The following is a 21,574-nucleotide window of genomic DNA, read 5'->3' as shown; positions in this document are numbered from 1 at the left end:
GGTAAGTGATGGAATCATCAAGCCTGGAAGTGTTCAAAAGGTGCATGAATATGACTCTTGGGGATTTGTTTTAGTGGTGCTGTGTTGGATTCAATAATTTTACAGAGCTTTTCAAACCTTAATGATTCTTTATTTCTATGAACTTGAACACAGGCTAATGAAAAAAACTCCTAAAAAATCAACAGCAAGCCACAGCTATAAAGTTCTCTTTGTCTCCCTCCCTTTACAAATAAAGAACTTACACTAAGAAATTATTGTGCATTACAGTTAGTTGACGGCATGAGATTATTTGATGTTAACTTACACTCCTGGAAAGAGTGAAACGCAATATCTGTTCCCTCCAAATTTGTAATTTTCAAAGCAGCAATAAAACAAGAATAACTGTCAGTATAATCAATATTATGTGCAGGGTGACAAATGTGTTACAATTTAATTTCAGTCTGAAATTTGTCTTTTAAGATTTACACAGTAGATTAATATATTTTCAGAATTCATTTAGTAGTTTTTTTAAAGTGTTTTATTAAACAACCTTATGCGACAAGTTTTCAGCAGCCTTTTATCTTGACAATCACTTAAATCCAGTGCTTGTTTTACACAATATACCATTATTTTGTTGGAATGAGTGTGGAAATTCCATTATTAATGGTCAGACATCTTCATGTGAATCATTCTATTTTGTGAAATATTGTGGAGTACAAAACTTTCAGTCATCTAAAAGAGGGCCCATCTTAATTGAATTTGTATCATGATACTGATTCTTGACCGTTATCCTGGATTTAATAATGTGCTTGAAGGTTGTAAGTGCCGTCAGAAAATGATTACCATATGAGTTTCTTAAAAATTGCTTATAGTGTGAAAATCTTTGGAAGTCCCCTTTCAGCTGAAAGTCCCCTCCCAGTACCCTTTCAGTGGTTGTTTCCCAGAATCATGTTTGTGCCCTGATATTTGTTTAATTTGAAATATATTCTCTTTTTCCATACTAAAATTCTCAGGAATGCTTCAGTTTATGCTGGATGCTAGTTGAAACATGAATCAGAATTCAACATCAGAAAAGAAAGCATATCAGGGAATGATTCAGGCATATAACTCAGGCCTTTCCTTAACTTTATCTTTTCCCTGCAGTGGGTTTTTTTTTTTTTTTGTTTCCTAGAATGCTCTTGGCTGGTATATACATTTTCAATACAGTGATTTACTATAAATTATTAAGAAATATTAACATTTTCATGTGTCTCTGATATGATATTTTAAATATTTGGTTTCAGTTAAATGACTACCGTATAGGAAATACTAACGTAAACTACCATTTGTAAATATTTCACTCCTCAAACAAAACTTTAACTGAAACATTCTCCAGAAACCATTTACATGACATGACACAAAATACATAAGCTTTGAGATGCATAGTGAAGGTAAAAGAAACAGTATTGTTGCAAGCCTTTATGGTGTGGAGAGTCACAGAGAAAAGCATTTTTTCTGTATGATCTTGCAATTACCCATAAATGTATTTTGATTTTAATGGCTACCTGTTTTTAATTCAAGTTCGAAGAACAGGAATACAAAAAAAATAAAATCACTCCAGTCCTGACTGGTGTTCCAATTACCTTTTGGAATACTATCTTAATTACTGTATTTATTAATCTTTAATTAAAGTTGAGGCTTTTTTATGGACATGATCTTGCATATCCCTTCAGCCCTTGCTTTGTGCTGTATTCCATCACATTTCAAGGCTAAGTAGGGCCAGAATAGGTCAATGGATGATTATGAGATTACAAGTATATTTTTAGGTGCTACCACAAAGAATAGTGCTAATGATTAAGTATCCTGTTTTCACTCCTGAACATTACACAGTTACAGACTGTGAATGAATTGTAAAAGCAAGGCCATAACCACTCAGCCCCTTTGAGTTATTAAAGACCCAAGAGATTATTTTGTGGCTTTTAAGTTTTGGTGCTAATGGGCTTATCAATCAGACTGAGAAATTCATAATAAGAACCAGTATGTATGAGTAGAAGACAGACAAGTTCAAATGAGGTATTAGACATACATTTTAATGTTCAGAATGATTGCTTCTGAAAGCTACTGTGAAAGTGGCAAATTATCCATCTCCACATGTGTTTGAGTTGATGCCTTTATAGGAAGAAATTTTCAGTGAATCAGATATTATTAGGCTCAACAGAAGGGTAACTGGGTTGAAACAAAAACTGAAAGGGGTTCCAAGGCAGTTTCCTGCTTTGAGAAACTGTTTTAACACAAAGCTGAAAGGAATTGCTGACACACTAGAGAGCTGTGCAGCCCTTCAGAAGCACCTGGACAGGCTGGAGAGAGGAACTGTCTGAAATTCATCAAGGGCAAAACAGAGTCCTGCACCTGTATAGTAATAACTCTGTGCACCAGTACAGGCTGGGGACTGACCTGCTGGAAAGCAACTCTCAGGACATGAAGAGGACCTGGGGGTCCTGAAGGACAACAAGATGTCCATGAGCTGGCAGTGAGCTCTTGTGGCCAAGAGGGCCAACAGAATCCTGGGATGCATTAGGAAGAGCATTGTGAGCAGGTCAAGGGAAGTGATGCTTCTCCTCTACTCAGCCCTGGTGAAGCCACACCTGGAGTGCTGTTTCCAGTCTGGGCTTCTCATTACAAGAGAGACATGGAGCTCCAGGAGCAAGTCCAGCAGAGGGTTCTGAAGATGATGAACATCTCTGTTATAAGGAAAGGTTGAGAAGTTGGGCCTATTCAGCTTTGGGGAAGTGACAGCTGAAAAAGGACCTCATCAATGTATATAAATATGATAAGGGAGAGTCAATGATATGGTGTCAAACAATAGGACAAGAGGCAATGGACAGAAATTGATTAGCAAAAAGCTCCCTAAAGATGAGAAAGAACTTCCTTACTGTGCAGGTGACCACGCATTTGAGGAGGTTGTCCAGAGAGCTTGTGGAGTCTCTCTCATTGAAGATATTTAAGAAACATATGGACAAAATCCTGTGAAATATGCTCTGGGATAACCCTGCTTGACCAGAGAGGTTGGACTGGGTGACCTTTCCAACCTTCCCTTTTTGTAAACTCTATCCTACGTTATTACACTGGTTTTAACAGTCATGTTCCCATCCTATCCTCTGGAAATCTGTTCCAGAGCTGAATGCTTTAGCAGCAAGGAATATTTTTTTTTTCTGATTTCCAGTTTTCTTTTAATCAGATTTAATTTATGTGAGTTTCCTGTTAGACTTGTTTCCCTCCATATTCCTTGTTTTCCTCTTCTGTGTCTGTAATCAGTATAAACAAGACAGGGGCTCTATTAGAACATAAATATGCTCACCTTTTACATAAATCAACATTACCATAAATCAACATGTTATCAACATTATTCTCATACTGAGTGCAAAAAGCAGCACTGCATCAGCTAAGAAAATGAGCTCCATCACAGCCAAAAGCAGTACAGTAGGAAAGAACGAAATGTTGTGCTAGGAAAGTAAGAAACTGAGATTGTCATGGTGACTACTTTCCTGAAGTGTTATAATTTAAACCCAGAAAATTGTCATTCTGTTACCTACGTGAGAAGGGTTGCATTCCTGCTGTGGAAACAGCACAATTTAAACAGCTCATATTTTCCATACTTGGGAAGTGCTAGGGGTAAATCTTAGACAAGTAACAGCAAAACCAGACAATCACCAGAGTCAGTACCAGTATGTACCCAGGCTATACAATACTGCATCATTGTGACAATTTGCACTGTGATTCTGTATTTTTGCTACTTGCAGCCTTTTAAATCCAAAGTGTCTCTGGATGATTCACAGTACTGATCTCTTCTGCTATTTACTTGAAATTGTGCTGTGAACCTTTCTGATGACAAATAAATCAACCTGGGCCAATTCAAGTCAGAGAACAGAATCATAGAATATGTTAAGTTGAAAGGGGATCTCAGGGATCATTTAGTACAACTGCACAGGACAGTTCCCAGGAGTCACACCATGTACCTAAGAGCTTCTTGAGCTCTGTCAGGTTAAGTGTTTTCACCACTACCCTGAGGAGTCTGTTCCACTGCCTAAACACCATCTAGGTGGAGAATCTTTTCCTACTCTCCAACCTAAACCTCCCCAATGCAATTTCTGGCTGTTCCTTCAGGTCCTGTCACTGGCATCACATCAGTGCTAGCCTCTTCTCTTCCATTCGCGGGGAAGTTGTAACTGCAATGATGTCTCCTCTCAGTCTTCTCCAGGCTGAAGAGACCAAGTGACCTCAGCCAGTCTTCATACAGCCTTTCCCTCAATCACCATCCTTATTATCCTCCTCTGGATGCTCTCTAACAGCTTAGTATCTTATATTGTGATGCCCAAAACTGTCATCTTGAGGTGAGGCCTCCCGAGTGCACAGCAGAGTGGGACAATCCTCTCCCTTGCCTGGCTGGCAATGTTGTGCCTGATGCACCCCAGGGTTTGCCCTCCTGGCTGCCAGGGCACTGCTGACATTCAACTTGCCATTGACCAGGACCCCCAGGTCCTTTCCATGTCACTGCTTTGCAGCTTCTAATTCCCTTGTCTGTCTGTCTGTACATCCAGAGTTACCCCATCCCAGGAACAGGCACTTCCTCTTGTTGAACTTCATGCAATTGGTGATTGCCCAGTCCTCTGACTTGTCAAGGTCTCTCTGCAGGGCTTCTCTGCCTTTGAGGGAGTCAACAGCTCCTCTCAGTTTTGTATCATCTGTGACCTTGCTTAATGTCCCTCCCAGTCCAGTGTCCAAGTAATTTCTGAAGAAGTGGAAGAGCACATGGCCTAAGATGGAGCCATGTGGACCCCTACTAGAAACAGGTCATCAGTCTGATGTAAAAGATGACATCTTTTCCAGTAAGCTCCCCTAGGACCTCTTCCATAATATTCTCATCTAGGCATTTTAGGAAGCTTCTTACCTGGGTTATACCAGCTGTGTGATGCATACAGTTAAATGTGGCAAGTTGAAGTCTACGGTAGTTGTCTTGGAAATTTCCCTTAAGTTCTCAAAGGATAATCCATCAGCATCATCATCCTGGCTAGGAGGTCTGTAATAGACTCCTATGGTGACATCTGAAGTATCTGTTTTGCCCTTGATTCTCCCCTAGAGGCTTTCAACTGTGCTGTGGCCAGCTGTGAGCTCCATACATTCTAACCCTTCTGTTGCACACAGTGTCACGACTCTGTCTCTTCTGCTCTGCCTTTCACTCCTGCAGAGCCTGGAACCATCCAACAGGGCACTCCAGTCACAGCACTCATCCCAACAGGTTTCACTTGATGTCAAATCCCTGGGACTGGGCCAAAGGTGTCAGTAGATTCATCAGATGACAATAAACAAAATGTTGAGTAGATCATCCCATCACCTGGGGCTACAACCCCCAGATTTTTCTGCTTGCACCAACCTCAGAGCACTGCATTGACCTGATGGATCTGCCTCTTGCCATTGGTAATTTTTAGGTCCCCGAGCTGTGCCCCCTCATTCTACTAACTTTATTTTGGAAAGGTGAACAAGCAATAATAAAGACCCCCAAAAAAGGGAAAGAAGAGGAAGGAAGGAAGTGGCGGAAGGAAGTGGCGGAAGGAAGGAAGTGGCGGAAGGAAGTGGCGGAAGGAAGTGGCGGAAGGAAGTGGCGGAAGTGGCGGAAGTGGCGGAAGTGGCGGAAGTGGCGGAAGTGGCGGAAGGAAGGAAGGAAGGAAGGAAGGAAAGAAGGAAGGAAGGAAGGAAGGAAGGAAGGAAGGAAGGAAGGAAGGAAGGAAGGAAGGAAGGAAGGAAGGAAGTGGCAGAAGGAAGTGGCGGAAGGAAGGAAGTGTCGGAAGGAAGTGTCGGAAGGAAGTGTCGGAAGGAAGTGGCGGAAGGAAGGAAGGAAGTGGCGGAAGGAAGGAAGTGGTGGAAGGAAGGAAGTGGCGGAAGGAAGTTGCGGAAGGAAGTGGCAGAAGGAAGGAAGTGGCGGAAGGAAGTGGCGGAAGGAAGGAAGTGGCGGAAGGAAGGAAGTGGCGGAAGGAAGTGGTGGAAGGAAGGAAGTGGTGGAAGGAAGGAAGTGGCGGAAGGAAGTTGCGGAAGGAAGTGGCAGAAGGAAGGAAGTGGCGGAAGGAAGTGGCGGAAGGAAGGAAGTGGCGGAAGGAAGGAAGTGGCGGAAGGAAGTGGTGGAAGGAAGTGGCGGAAGGAAGTGGCGGAAGGAAGGAAGTGGCGGAAGGAAGTGGCGGAAGGAAGTGGCGGAAGGAAGTGGCGGAAGGAAGGAAGGAAGGAAGGAAGTGGCGGAAGGAAGGAAGGAAGGAAGTGGCGGAAGGAAGTGGCGGAAGGAAGGAAGGAAGGAAGTAAGTGGCGGAAGGAAGGAAGGAAGTGGCGGAAGGAAGTGGCGGAAGGAAGGAAGGAAGGAAGTGGCGGAAGGAAGGAAGGAAGGAAGGAAGGAAGGAAGGAAGGAAGGAAGGAAGGAAGATGAAGTAATTAATAATGAATTGGTTTACAGGCTGCTAGAGTTTTGGTTTTCCTAGATACCATGGTAAGAAGAAAATGTCATGCATACATTAAGACCTAATCCCAAGAAGTTCCAGGGTTTGTAGGATGCAGGACCTTCCAGGATAGTGTTGGAAGATTTTTTATGTCAGGGGGAGCAAGATTTGTACATGTCCTCATCCATCTAGCAAATTGTACCTGTTTTGTGTACAGGTTTAGGCTTCTTGAATCTTCTTGGATGTGAAAAAGAATATATGCAGGGTGTGAGACAATATCCTTCACCAATACAGGAAAAAAATGTTAATCATTCTGACATAGCGTGAAAGTTTCAGACAGTTTATCATAATAAACCAGCATATCAGCTAATGTCTATGAGCAACTGATTGTGAGCTATCCTTAGAGTGTGAAATCCCAGAATGCCATATCATATTCACAATGAATTAGACTATAATGTGGCTAATTCTGCAGCCTCATACCCTAAACTCTACTATTATTAATTTTTTTAATTAAATCAGAAGATGCAAGTAAAAAAGAAATTTTTTAGATTGTGAAAGTCTAACTTATTAAGATTTCAGTGTGCTGTATGAGATTGCACCCATAGTCACAGTCTCTTCTATCCTTAACTTGCTGTCTCCTCTCCCCAAACACAGCACTTGGTTATCTCTCTTCCCACTGGCAGAGTTGAAGGAGGAGGTTACACAGGTACATAAGATCTCTTTCCACTGTCGTTTGAACAAACTCATCCTTCACACCGCTTTTGTAGTGATGATACCAGGCTGGCATCTGGTGCTGGAAGAAACATAGCTCTTTGGATTACATAGGTCAGATGGAGCTCACTCTCAGATGAAGTCCGAGATTTGGTTAGAGATTCAGGATCCCAGATTCAGGTTTCCAGATGGAATCTGGGATTTGGCTAGAGAGCCAGACCATAAGCATATTAATAAGTACTGGTCCTTTGTCTAATGGGAGTTCATAATGGACTGAAAAGTCCATTCTCCTTAGGGGAGAAGTTACACAATATTTTAAAGGAGGTGTAGTCTTATATGAAACACACCTGATAGAGAAAATGTGGCATAAGAACAAGAGATGTGAATTCAGTGTAGCACAGCAGCAATAATTCCAGACCGAAATAACTTGGGAATTGACCAAAATCAAAATTTTCTTTCATGTCTTATCACTTCAGAAGGTATACTGCCAGTATGATTTAATATTAAAATCAGATGCACTATTTATTCATTTATTTAAATATTCTCATGAAAACTTAAGTTCTAAACTGAAAGTAATATGAGCTTAAAATATTATAGACATTAGGTATGTAATAAATGAAAGCCTAGTATATGGATATCTATTTTTTGGCATGAGTTGATGTGATTTTAATTTTTTAATTGTTAAGGTCACAGCATCCAAATCACAAAAATATAAAACATTTTAAATAAGATACCTACACCCAAAACCAAAACACCACTGAGCATTTTACTTCCTTGGTAACTCTGATGTAACAGGTTCTGAATAGCACTCTCAGAATATGACATTCTTTGTCAAATGAAATGATTTAATATTTTTCAGGTTCTTAATTATAGCTGATACATGCTGATTAGTGAAATCAATGACATAACCATCAATGAAAACTAGCTTTTGCAAGATAATTTGATTCCATGTGGAATAATAATCATTACAAGTTAAGATTAAAAAAAAAAATCTAATTTAATTGTGTTGGTGTCATCATTATAAAGATATATGGCATTAAATTCCATTTGGTAATAGTTTAATTTTATTAGCGCCTTAATGTTCCTATGATGCACAATCTACTAGACACTTGGGCGATTGCCTGTCTACCATTAAACATAGATATGTTTTGTTTACATGGCTCTGCTGTTCTAATATTTTATGCTTATTTAAGGCTAACCTTGTGTACTGCTGAAAAGGTTTAAAAGTGAAGCAGCTCTGCCATTGAAATGCTATAGCCCCACAGCAATGGTTACTGCATAGTCATTTTTAGAAAGTGGAAGAGCAATCAAGTGACACAGCTTTGTCCAGGTGGGTTCAGAGACTGTCATACTTTCTACTCTAAGTTACATTTTCTGAATTAAAAATAGCAATCTACTACTCCACTTAATTAAAACATGGAAAGGCTACGTGAATGATGCATGCAGAGCAGATCCAGTGCATCTTATAAGACTTATGAGATGGTGAAGACCTATCCACAAAGCCTCTTAAAGTGTTAGAGTCAAAAATTACAGGTCCTGGACGCTCATCCAACTCTGTCACATAATCTTTGGCATGCTTAAAGGTTCAGTACCCTGGTTCCCATAATAAAGGTTTATCTTCCCATGAAGCCCTAGGCATTCCTGAGAGCACTTCACTAGAGCAGGATGAGAGGAAATGGCCTCCACTTGTGCCAAGGGAAAATGCCGTTGGATATTAGGAAAAATTTCTTCACTGAAGGGGTGATCATAGTGTGGAATCACCTTCCCGGGAAGTATTCAAAAAACATCTAGATTCGGGGATGGGACCTGGGGATAGAACCTGGGACATGTTTTAGTGGCGAAGATGGCAGTGTTTGATTAAAGATTGAACTAGCTGACCTTAGGTCTTTTCCATCTGTAATGAGTCTGTGATTGCATAACTGTGTACCTCAATTCCTACCTTGCATCTTAATATCAGGGGAATTTAAAATTTATTTAATATATCCTGAAAAGATATTACATATATCTGTTGAATCCTCTTCCCTTAAGTGCAAAAAAGAAGACTAGTCATATATAAAAAAAAAGGATATTTTCCCACAATGAGCATATGAGAAATTTTTGTGGTAGAACAGCTAGCCATTGAAATATGCTTTGCTGCTCCAGATGAAACAAACCTCAAGGAGTTAAAATATTATCTAGGAAGATTTAAAATTCATTAGTCAGTTCAGGAAATGCTAATAAGTTGAAGGAAAGAGTTTTTACGTCGGAAGATCAAAACCTGGATTCTATATATAAATCAGAATTATATATATTACATTTATATTATATATAAGAATACATATGGTATATTTATAATATATATGGCATATTATAGATATAAAACATAATCTATATTTTTATTGTCTGAAATACTCATGCCCACCTAACATGAAATTCATGTAAGTCCAGATGTTTAGAAAAAGAGATTTGAGCTTATATGTTTTGTCTGAAAACTTTGTTTGATTCTGCAATCAGTACAGAGACTGGAATAAGTTCTCTTTAAGCATGTATGCTGATAAAATACAATTTAAGATGACCAAAAGAAACCCTTATCAAATCTAAAATTATTGTTCTGAAGTTAAAACTCCTGCTTGGAATTCTACTCTTAATAAATTAAGTTCTGTGGGTTCATGAAATGTTCCACCATCACAATTCTACTCTATAGTATTAGGTCTTTGGATAATTATGCTATTGCAAAGTTTGATGTTGGTTCCTATTAAGAGGTAGAGTTATTTCTTTTTTTTTATAATGGGATTTAATGTCAGTTGAACCAGGCTTAATTAAACTTTGTCTTATAAATGATTTTATGGAGAAGTGCAATGAAATCTTGTGAGTTTTATGACTTTTTAATTAAAATGAATTAAGCCAGCTTGTGGTTAAGTGCCTCCCTGCAAACTAGTTCCCTTACATTTCCAAGCTATTCTAAAATGCTCTAGACACACAATTTAAACTTTATCACGAGGTAATGGTTTAAAACCTCATTCCAGAAAAACCTACATTTTTAGGGACCTATTGACATTTAATGTAGCAATTTTAAAAATAGTTGAGTCATGTTTTGATCCAATTATCAATTATGTTAAGGTAGCATAACAGTATGGTCAATCTAGGTCATGACCACATTTACATCTTTCATTTTCTGTTGTGTCAGCATCCTATATATGTTGAGTTAAAAAGCAACACATTGAGTTAAGTTGTACATATCAAACAATTCACAGTTATAATCATAAACATAATTTTCAACTTTGTCAAATTTATTCTATCTGTGCTTATGTATTTTATCTGTAATTACATTACAAATTTCAAGAAACTTCTATCTCATGATTTTGTCATGTCTCTGTCTGCAATATTCATTTCTGCTGCCATATCTAAAATAATATGCAGTTAATTTTTAATAAATATGTTTAAACAGTACATTTCAAAAAGTATGAATTTGGAGAATTAAAATAAGAGTTTCCTTTTATTGAATAAGTCAGGGAAGGACAGCATGTGACATACTAGAGTCCGAGTATACTTCTGTTGTTGTAAGTCTTGCATATTATTTTCTTGATTTTGTTTTAATGTCTTCTATTTCGGTTTTGATGACCAGTCAGTCTTTCCCCTGGCTGAGACACAATAGACAACATTGGTTGGATTTTGATATGCTAAAAACTGAATTTAGAGGGTACAACAGTGGAATAATCCATTTCCCTCAGTTTTGATGTTCTTACATTTAAGTCCTCCTTGACTGATGTTTTGTCATTCTTTCCCACTTCTCATCTTAAAAATTCTATCCAAAACAGCATAACAAAATTAATTATAATTTTTCATAAATTAGATGTTGCAACTTACTGTTCCCAATACTGCTTTTTGCATTTTCAGTTTACATAAAAATTTAGTTAGTTTGGTTTTTTTTTTGCACCTCCAGTCTTCAATTACTTCACTTTCTTTCTGTCTATAAATTGAGAATATGAAAACACAATTTCTCCATGGAGATAAAACACCCTAAAAGAAATATTTGGAGAAAACATATCTGTAGAATTATGATTCTACTGTGTCCTTTTGATGTAGAGTAGGAAGTTCAGGAGGGTTTAATTCAGTCCTTAGGATTCAGACAACTAAATGCAATACTTTTTTTGAGGGCTTGTTTGTTGTTTTTTTGTTTGGTTTTAGGTTTTTAATGTAGTTTATAGGGGTTTTATTTAAAGGTTTTTAGTTATTACTATTTTTATTTGTCCTGATTCTGTCCAATTTTTTTTGAAGTAGCCAGGAGTGAGGCATAACTAGGACACAGAGGTTAGTCTGCAAAACCTGATGTCATTGATGGAAGGGAGGAGAAAGGTCTCTTCCAGGGATTCTTTCTGGTCGAGTAAATGCGACAGAGGGATCCATCTGGTGTTGTCTGTTGGGGATGGGGGGAGTGGGTGTGAGGGCTGTGCTTCTGTGGGAATCGTTTCTTTTCTTGTATCTGTCATTAGTATGGTTCCTGTTACTCCTTGTTTCCTTACCTCATTGCTGTTTCCTGCAAATAGTTCCTATCTCAACCAATGAGCTTTAACTTTTATGCCTCCAATTTTCCTCTCCAGCCCACTGCAGTGTGGAAGGGTGAGGGGAGAAGCAGGAGAGCAAGAAAGTGTCAATGATTTGGAGAGTCTCAGTGGGGGCACTGAACTAGGGCAGTTTGTTTCAGGAACTAACAGTTCCTAAACCACAACAATAGTTTTCAATACTGTGAGATCTTTATTGCTGTAAACTATTTGCATGATAACTAGATATTAAAAATCTCTTCTGAACAATGCCAAAAAATAATCTGTAATTGATTATCTTGATGTTCCCCTCAGCCTTGTGATATGTGTAGACAGAAATCTAGATATTCATAATACAACTACATGACTGACAAGCTATTTAAGAAATAGTGAAAGAAAGACAGTGAAGATATCCAGGAAAATGTAGTATGAGTATGTAAAGACTTACTTTATATATTACATACTCATAGTATGACTATGTTAAGACTTACAATATAAACTCAATTACAACTGAGTTTATAAAAATTTCAAACAATAGCCTTTACTAATTCTGACCATTTTTAATTATGATATTTTCATATAATCCTCATATTGTTTTTGAAATATATTTATATATTAATTGCAAGTATAGCTGTTGAACTCTAATAATTTATGTTTTGTTGTTCTCATGAGCTGCAAGGATATGGCAAAACATACCCATATGTGGGTATGGCAGATATTGACTAATCCTATGGTTTATTAGCTTTAATATGGTTTTTAATTTTCTTCTAGTATTACTGAATCTGAAATATTTTTCTTTTCTCAGGAGAATATAATGGAAGTTATAAGAAATCAAGAATTTTTACTTCTACCTGCGGAAGAACTCCATAAACTTCTTGCCAGTGATGATGTGAATGTTCCTGATGAAGAGACCATTTTCCATGCCTTAATGATGTGGGTGAAATATGATATGCAGAGGCGATGCAATGACCTAAGTATGCTGCTTGCTTATATCAGATTACCACTCCTTCCACCTCAGGTATTTTTAAAATTATGTAACCATGATCATAATAACAACAAGAACGTTATTGTGTCCTTGTGAAAACTCTCAGTTTGTAATCTGCAGCTTCTGAATACTCTGTGTGTTTAAAAACAAACCTGTTCAGAATCAGAAAAAAATTAGTGGCAACCTTTTACACAAGGTGATCTCAATAAACTTGAGGATTGGACCAATACTTTCACGAGAACAGCAGAGTTGTGAAACTGAAGAGGAGTAACTGCAGATTTTTTAACATGCTAAGAAAAAACAGGTAGAATAATAAATATTCTCAGAAAAACCAACAAAACAGAACAAACAAACCAACAATAAAAACCCCAAACACATGGGATTTATACAGATGCCAGGCTAAGGATGAGTCATCAGTATGAGTTAAGAAAACTCAGTATTGTTTTACAACACAAAAAATTCTGTCACCAGGCAATATGAAGTTATTATTCCCATAATACCTGGTGCTGCTAAGGTTGCACCTACACAATGGTTTCCAAATTTGTACCCCATGATTTGAAAGGCATAGGAACAAATTGGAGAAGATTCAGGGGTGGGCTACCAAGATGGCATGTCTAGAAAGAAGAAGCAGAAGTGGGCTTGTTCAAACTAGCAAAAAGGAGGCTAAGCAATGACCTAATAGCAGCTTAAGACCTGAAGGTAAGATCATGGAACCACATTCCTGAGCACATCCTAAAGTGTAAGAGACAAACTAACTTGTAGCATGGACAGTTCAGGTTGGACATTAGCTTGGGGAGGAATCACTTGGAATGCAGTGAACAAGTGCAGCAGTTTTTTCAAGGGCCAAGTGACCTTCTTCATTGAAGGTTTTCCTGAATTAGCTAGACCAGATCACTAAATCCAGTGTTGGCAGAAGCCCTTATTTGAGTGAGTGAGCAGCCTGCAGCCTAGTTACCTAGCTGACCATTGGCAGTCATTTGTATCTCCATGCTTCAGTTCCTTTTTTTTTTTTTCTTTTTTCTTTTCCCAGAGAACAAAGTAGCAATTCTTTTCCATAATTCCATACACTCAGTTCTCCTTTCAGTTAGTGTACTGGGCCTGGCTGGAGTGAACTTTCTTCATGACAGCTGATAATGTGCTGTATTTTACACTTATTGATGAAACAGAAGGTGAGAGTAACCCATCCTGTTAATAGATCCCTTGGGGAGTGAAACAACTCTGAATAACTGTTGTTTTTAAACACACACATGTAGGCTTTATTGTAGAACAATGTGATTGCACAGAAAAATAGGTATATAACTAGTTGCAATATAAAAGCATAGAAATATCACTTAAGAAAATGTTTAAGAAAGAGAAGGAAGGCATAAGATTAGAAAGACCTTACCACCCACAGGTCTCAAGACAAGACTTGTTTGGGGCAACTTTGATGTTGAAGTGATGGTCACCATCTTGGTCAAAGTGACAGCTTCAGACTTGGTCACCAGGTGATGGAGGAAATCCCAATGAAATCCACAGCACAGGAAAGCTATTTGGTTTATATTCAGTTCAGGTAGGAAAGCCCAGGTACCTCTCTTGGAGTGGGGAATTTCAGCTGGATGAGGTAATGTGGATCATGGGACGCTTCTGGAGTTTTTGACACCTTCTAAGGTACAGATGCCTATTACATCAATGAATTTGAGTCCCTTAAGACCCATTATGGCTCATCAGCAGAAATTGATACCTTCAGGCTACACGTGAATGCCCCAGTACTTCCCCAAAAGGGAGTTATCACAGCTGAGTCCCTTGAGTAAGGACAAAGAGGCAGCAGTGCTCCTCCCAGGATTTGCCTCTGTCCTTATCTGGTTCACCACCGGCTGTAGCCTGAGGTGTCAGGTGTGCTCTCCCACTACACCTGGGAGGTTACTTTGTACATCAGCAGCTTGTCCCTGATTGTTTGAGCCATCAGCATTCCAATCTCTCTTCCAGCATCACTTCTGGGGTGCCCCCTTTATCTCATCTCAAGTTCCCCTCACAGTCCAAATTCCAGTTAGTAGGCATATTTAGGGAGATGTGGGTTTTGATGGCCACAGATGAACAGCTGGATCTTTGCAGTTTTCTACAGTGGGCAAAAGTCCTCCAATGATTTTAGCAATGTTTAAGCCATCAACCATTTCAGTCTCTTACACAGTGCAGGTAACACGTTTTGGCTATTGCTGAGCTGCATTTATGTAGCAAGGAGGTAGGTGACTAGGGAGCTGGGTACATGAAAAGAAAAAGGTTTAAGAACTCTTTATGAAGAAATTTAGAAATAAATATTTTACAGTGAAATACCAGCAATTCTCTTGAACTTTCTGTTCAATTTAATCTAGAAATTGAGTCTTATACACTGGTGCTGCTCTGTAATTGAGAACTGCATCATAAATATATCAACTGCAATGCTAAAAGAGTAAGGTCTTTTTCAAAATTAGAATTAAGACATAACAGAATTTCAACAAAAAATTATTGAGAACTGAAAGTGAAATTTTACTTTTTTATTACCAAAAGGGTTTGTTGTTTTTTTTTTTTTCTCTGTTTTGGTTTATACTTAAATATGTATCAAATAACACCCTCTGTCATTTTCATTGCACTGAAAATTAACTGAAGATTTCTCTGGAAAGAAGCCAGGTCAAAATTAGCAGCTCATCATTGGACCTTTGGGAAAAAAAACAACAACTACTTTCATTCCTTACTTTTAAATTCACTTTAAAAAGAGGAAGTCAAAGACTACAGAAGTTATTGACAGACTGGAAAGATTGTACTGAGATCTACTTAAAATGAAGGTTTAAATTTATAGTCTGAGTTTCCATGATACCTCATTTCACTCTCAAGGTGCAGTAATTGTATTGGCAATGTAGTCAGACTTAAGCAGTACAATATTAAACATTGTAATTCATAATCCAGTAGATAAATTTAGGAGAAGGCAAGCCAGTGTTAACTTGTTAAAAGGAAACTATCATGAAGCTGAAAATTAAATAATAGAACCTGCAATGTTGCCATAGAAACTTTTTTGCTTCTTTGATTTTCTTGGAACCATCTTCTAAACTAAAATGGTTCTTATCTCTTCCTTCAAGTCAAAAAAGAAAGACTGGTGGCTTGCCCAACATAAGGACTTATTTCATGTTATAATAGGTAATAATATATGTAAGAGGCAATATTATATAATAGATAATATAATAAGAACACTTTTCAATTGATGTTCCAGATATTTAATGTTCATCTGTACAGAAAACATAATTTATGCTCATTTTTATTCTTAAGGGGTTTGGGGAGAGTAAAAATGTGGTGGCATCCTTATACCTTATTAATGCTGAAGTATTTTAGATCATTTTTTGAATTGTTAATTCAAGCTTATAAAATATTTTTCCTGTGACTTTTTATAGCATTTTTTACAGAGAGTAAATTAACAAGCCAATTAAGAAACAAGCAAAAACTGTATTTAAGTGGACCTTTTTTCAGTTCTTCAAAAAAGTATAAGAAGTTACTTTTGTGCCTGAATGGTGCCACTGTTGTCCTCAATTTTCAATTTTTGAATGCATTTTAAATAAAACCCATTAATGTTAAAAAACCCTAACAAAATTAGTACATGTAAAACAATACAGAAACAGTACAGATAATGTATTTAAAGGGGTGTGTGTGTGTATTTTTTTACATTATGTGATAAACATATACACAATCACAGAATCAAAAGACAGAATGCCTGAGGGTGGAAGGAACCTCTGAATAACCTCTGTTCCAAAACTTCTGCTCAAGCAGAGAAAACCTAGAGCCATTTGCACAGCACTCTGTCCAAACAGTTTTAAATAATTCCAAGGATTCTGCCAGTGCTCAGTCACCCTAACAGTACTAAAGTGTTTCCTGATGTTCAGAGGAAGCCTCCTGTGTTTCAATTTGTGCCCATTGACTCTCATCCTCCGGGCACCACTGAAAAAAGTCTGCATCTCTCCTTTATGCACCTTCTCTTCAGGTATTTATGATTCTTACATTAATAAGATTTCTCAAAGGCTCCTCTTTTCTGGGATAAGCTGACCCAGCTCTCTCAGCATTCCTTTATAGGAGAAGTGCTCCAGTGCCTTCATCATCTTTGTGAGCCTTCATTGTATGTCTCTCTTGTACTGAGGAGTGTAACATTGGACACAGCTCTCCTCATTTGGCCTCTCCAGTGCTCACTCTAGGGGAAGAATCATTCTCCTTGACTTACTGACAATACTTTGTGTAATGCAGCTCCAGATATCACCTGCCTTCTGAGGCAAGGGCACAGGGCTGGCTCTTGTTCTGCCAAGCTGCTTTCTGGCTGGGTGCCCCACAGCATCTATTAGTGCATGAATGTAGACTACACATACATATATGCATGGATATGCAAATATACATAGGAATTTATTTAATTCTTTTATAGTAGAATGTGGTTAGGAACCCTTTTCTTAGAAGTGAAAACCTGTAGTTGTGGAAAGATGTATACAATAAAGTATGATTAGTACAGTTGAAGGTGTTCTTACCTAGTTCTCTGATGACATGTGATATAGTTATTGCCATTCCCACCCCTCAGGGAGCAAAACAGTTCATCTAAATCCTCACTAATTGTGCGTAGACAAAAGTCTAACCTTGTCTGCAGGTGAAGCTGAAACATTAACTTCTGACCATGAAGGCAAATTGCACAGAAGAGATTATATCTATGACACTAAACTCTCCTTTTCTTTCTCTCCATCTTTCCCAAAATACAATAATTTATTCTATGTTTGAATCACCTGTTCTCTGACTCAAGCTGTACCATGAAACATCCAATGCAATGCAGCAGCATAGTTGAGCCTCTGTCTGTTTTGATTACTAATGATGTAACCTCATTTACTGAGACAAAAACCTGGTTTCTGCTTTTTGTCAGTACACAGTGTAATGCATCTGTTAATGTTGACTCTGCAGCATGAGCCAAGAATGTGTGCAGCCAAGAATGTTGGGCAAAACATTATTTTTATGGTGTTTTTTAAGAGTGTGAGAAGTTGCTAATGATACCTGGGCTGCTGAAGAAATTTGCAAGCAAGAGAAGTTAACATAATACTATCTAGAATAGCATGACAGTAAAGATGAGGATGTTTAGTGTTTGTAAGTGAAGATGTGCATGATCAAAAGAGTACAAATATTTCCTTATAGAAATGCTTAAGTTAAAGCTAATTTGTATTCCACCGGTGTACTGGGTTTATAAAGGCTGTTATTTGCATCTGCCTGTAACAGTAGATCACTGATTTAACTAGGAAAGTTAAAAAATAGCATAAAGCAGAGATATTATTGTCTTTTCCTCTATAACACTTTTAATAATATCATTTTCAGAGGCTTGCAAATCACATCAGTAGGATAATGCATAGTCTTTGGGTATTAAATACACTGTGGCTCAGATCCAGTGAATCTGTTATAGGTATCTAAATTAGATTTCTTGCCCAGAAGCAGAAACAATGCAGTCCTTATAAAATGAAGTACTTAAATGCCGTGTAAGCCACTGGAGAGAAAGTGAACAGATCCACATGAGTTCTCTTATTTCTACAGTGATGCTGTAGGTAAACTGTAAGAAACTGAGCCTCTAAAATCCCCTTAGAATCACACATTACATCTGACTGTACATTATCTTAAAAATGCATATGAATTTGCATGTAGTAATTGAGTAGAAACCCTTTAAATCTCAGCTTAGATAACTAACATGATTATGTAAACTTATAAATTCTTTCCACAACTCAGCTGGCATTTGGCAAAGAAGTATTTCTTTGTGCTACTAAAAAAACCCAATTAACCAAGCAGTTGTCAGACAGGTTCTTTAAGTTTTGACCTTTTCAACATATATTGAGCTAGAGAAAACAATTGAAGGTCCCTTTGCTTAGCAAAAATGGAGGGTATCATTCTATGTCAGTCCTTCTTTAAATTTGTCTTTGAGAGCAGTGTGACTGATAGTGGGAAATGAGAAGCTTCCACAGTTCTCTGTCTCCAGTGTCACTAAACAAGTGCAGCTGATAAGAACTCACACCTGAGTTCTAGGCTTTAAGGTTGGTTCCTACGTACAGGTTGGGGGTAAATCCTAAGGGTGTCTGTAAACTTTGTCAGCCTCTGCAACATTTTGTAAATTCTTTCAATAATTTCTAAATAATTGCATACCAGGAGATTACAACTGGGATCTGAAAAGTCTGAAGGTATGAGTGAGTTTCTTGTTCACCTATGTGTGCAGGCTTCTCCACATCAGCTAGATTCCTAAGGTCTCACTGTAGGCAATGAAGATCTGGTGCACTTCCCAACACAAAGGAGCAAACCTGTGTGCTGATTTGAGAAGTCCCATGGTTCATCATGCTGCCTGGTTCCAAGCAATTTTTCTAGAAACAATCCACTACTATATTTACTGGCTCTGTGTGTATTCTTAAGACACCCTGTGGCATCTCAAATTGTGCTAAATGCATAGTTTTGTGCAAGTGGCTTAAGCCAATTAAGCCAAGCAATATTTTTAAAGAAATATTTATGTTAATATCAAGAAAACAAAGATAAATTAATTACCTTAAGAATTAATAAGTTCTCAGCCCTCAAAAAATTAATTTCTGGCAAGCTTCTAGCATGATCTCCATATTCCTCTCTTAAGTTATCAATGTAATAAAAATTTGGACTTGAAATTTCAGTTGCCTGTATAATGACATTAGTTGAGTATAGCCAGTATACACAAGATACACTGTTATGTTTTCACTTTTCTTATATAGATCATACAGTAAAGCTAGCTTTTTAACTTTTATATAGCAGCTTCTCTGGCAGTGGATGTAGCTTGTCAGCTGATACTTTACCTGAATAAAGATGGTACGTCAATTCAGTGTGTAAGATACAGTCCAAAGGATTTTTTTTTGTCTTTTAGATAGTTCCAAAATTATCCAAAAGTCTTGTCAATATGGCTGGGATTTTTTTTTTTGTGTAGATAAATGACATGTGAACATTTGTAAATAGTGAAAATGATAACTGCTCAACACAGTTATGTGTGACCTTAATTTCCAAATGCATTTTACTGTCAGTAAAGTTTAGTAAATACCAGTAAATATCAGTAAAGTTTCAGTAAATGCTTTGAAGCTGTCACAAGGTGCTGTTCAAATAAAAGAATGTGACAACATAATTCTTTAATACTATTTCTTTATATCACGCACAGGCAACTTACCTGACTTTTTATTCAGTTTCTCATTATATACTGAGCTTATCGTTCACTGCTAAATATTTTGGGGTAAATTTATTCAATGGAACACTGGATTTCCACTAATTAAATCACATTTTCAAATAGTCATAAAATACAAACTCGTGCCACTTAAATCTTTTCTGTGTTGTGAAATATTTAGAACAATAATTTTCTAAAGTATGTTTCATACATATCCCCACTAGAATGTATAGACTGTGTCCATGTGCAAACACATATTTATGAATAAATTAGACTATTAAATAATCAATTAGAAGCTCTGGTCATATAAATAAGAGGATATCTTTCCTTGACCTTTAAAATAGCACCATTCTTAAATGAGTTGCATTCATACTCGAGTTACATTCACATAAAATGATGTCTTCCATTTTGAGCAGACACGTTTTGCCTGTTGCTTATGTTTTTACAAGGTCATATGATCTGCAGTCATTTTTTGGCAGGTTTATGTCTTTTTCTCTCTTACTGACTGTCAGATTGACAATCATATTGTCGTGGGTTGCTCCTGGCTGGATGTCTCTTTACCCTCCCCTCCAAAAATGGACAGGGGAGAGGAAGTACAATGACAGGCTCATGAATTGCTCATTGTTGATGTTCCATAAACCATGCCTGCAGAGATCATGCAAATATAACTTATTGAACTTAATTAGGACAAAGATCAGTCACTGCTTTCAGCAAGTGTTAACAGGTAGTTTTAGAAGCAAAAACCATTATTGCTGTTGATGTCATTGAAATCTGTCACTCTTAAACAAAGAAGGAAGGAAAAAGGGAAGGATAAGAAATGGCTTGGACTTACCTTCCATAATGTAAAGTCCCTATTTTTTGTAGTGTAGTGTTCTTTTCTGCTTTCTTTCTTATTCCTTAAATTGATTCAGCATAATAGACAAGCACAATATAATACACATTTCCTTTTCTAGTTTTTTTAGTTGAGTCATCAACATTTCAGAAATTGTGAATATCTTAAAAGAATTCTTCCTATTCAACATTTGTAACATTTAAAAATTAAATATACTGTCTGGAAAAGGTGATTAAATACAATCCCCTGTCTGTGTTGTTTTCTTATCTTTTTTGCCTACTTCTAATACTAAAGATCATATTTTAATCAGGAGAACAGCATTTACGGGAAAAAATGCTTCTTTTATGTTCCATTTCTTTGTACTTATTCTCATAATAGAATTTTATAAAAATTACATCAATTCTGGTAGACTACAGCTTACCGCAGTTCAGAGGTAACTACAGTAAAAAAATAAAATGCCAGTAATTTTCAAATATGGGCTGTTAGTTGTTGTTGACTGAATAATGTTTATATTCCATTTGTTAGCATCTGTCATGCTTTTACCTAATCTCTTATTTATCATTTTAGAAGGAAAAAAAAAAAAGAATTCAATTCAAAAGAACTTCAAATAAAGACATCTGTCTTCAAACAAAAGGAGACCAGCCAGCATTTTGTCAAAGGCCAACCTTTTTGTTGCTTCTGCTGTTGGGGTAGTTTTTATACCCTCTCTTATTTTAAATCTGATTGGGATTTTATTAATTTTGTTTCACTTTCTTTTGAATGGAATTTGACCTTTTGAATGCAATTTGACATTTTCTTATTTCTTATGTAGTATTTTAATACTATGACAAAATATACATAGCTTTCAGAACTATGAGCTAAATTTTTTCCTCAAGGAGTAGAGGAGAAAACCTGCAAGGTGCTCTACAAGACATT

General features: G+C 37.2%; 1 protein-coding gene across 2 annotated transcripts in view; it reads left to right on the top strand.

Moving 5' to 3' along the window:
* The window catches only part of KLHL1 (kelch like family member 1), a 187,689-nt gene that overhangs the window by 109,783 nt on the left and 56,332 nt on the right, over positions 1–21,574 (top strand). For both annotated transcript variants that reach the window (XM_054271674.1, XM_054271673.1), the window contains exon 5: positions 12,474–12,686. In XM_054271674.1, the coding sequence (XP_054127649.1) occupies positions 12,474–12,686 (213 nt within the window). The remainder of the gene's footprint in view (positions 1–12,473; positions 12,687–21,574) is intronic.

The sequence above is a fragment of the Melozone crissalis genome, unplaced genomic scaffold (genome assembly GCF_028551555.1).
Source record: "Melozone crissalis strain CALT ecotype California unplaced genomic scaffold, PUWL_Pcris_2 ptg000013l_1, whole genome shotgun sequence".
Classification (NCBI taxonomy): domain Eukaryota; kingdom Metazoa; phylum Chordata; class Aves; order Passeriformes; family Passerellidae; genus Melozone; species Melozone crissalis.
Note: the sequence above shows the minus strand (reverse complement) of the source record. Positions and strands in the feature narration are given on the sequence as shown.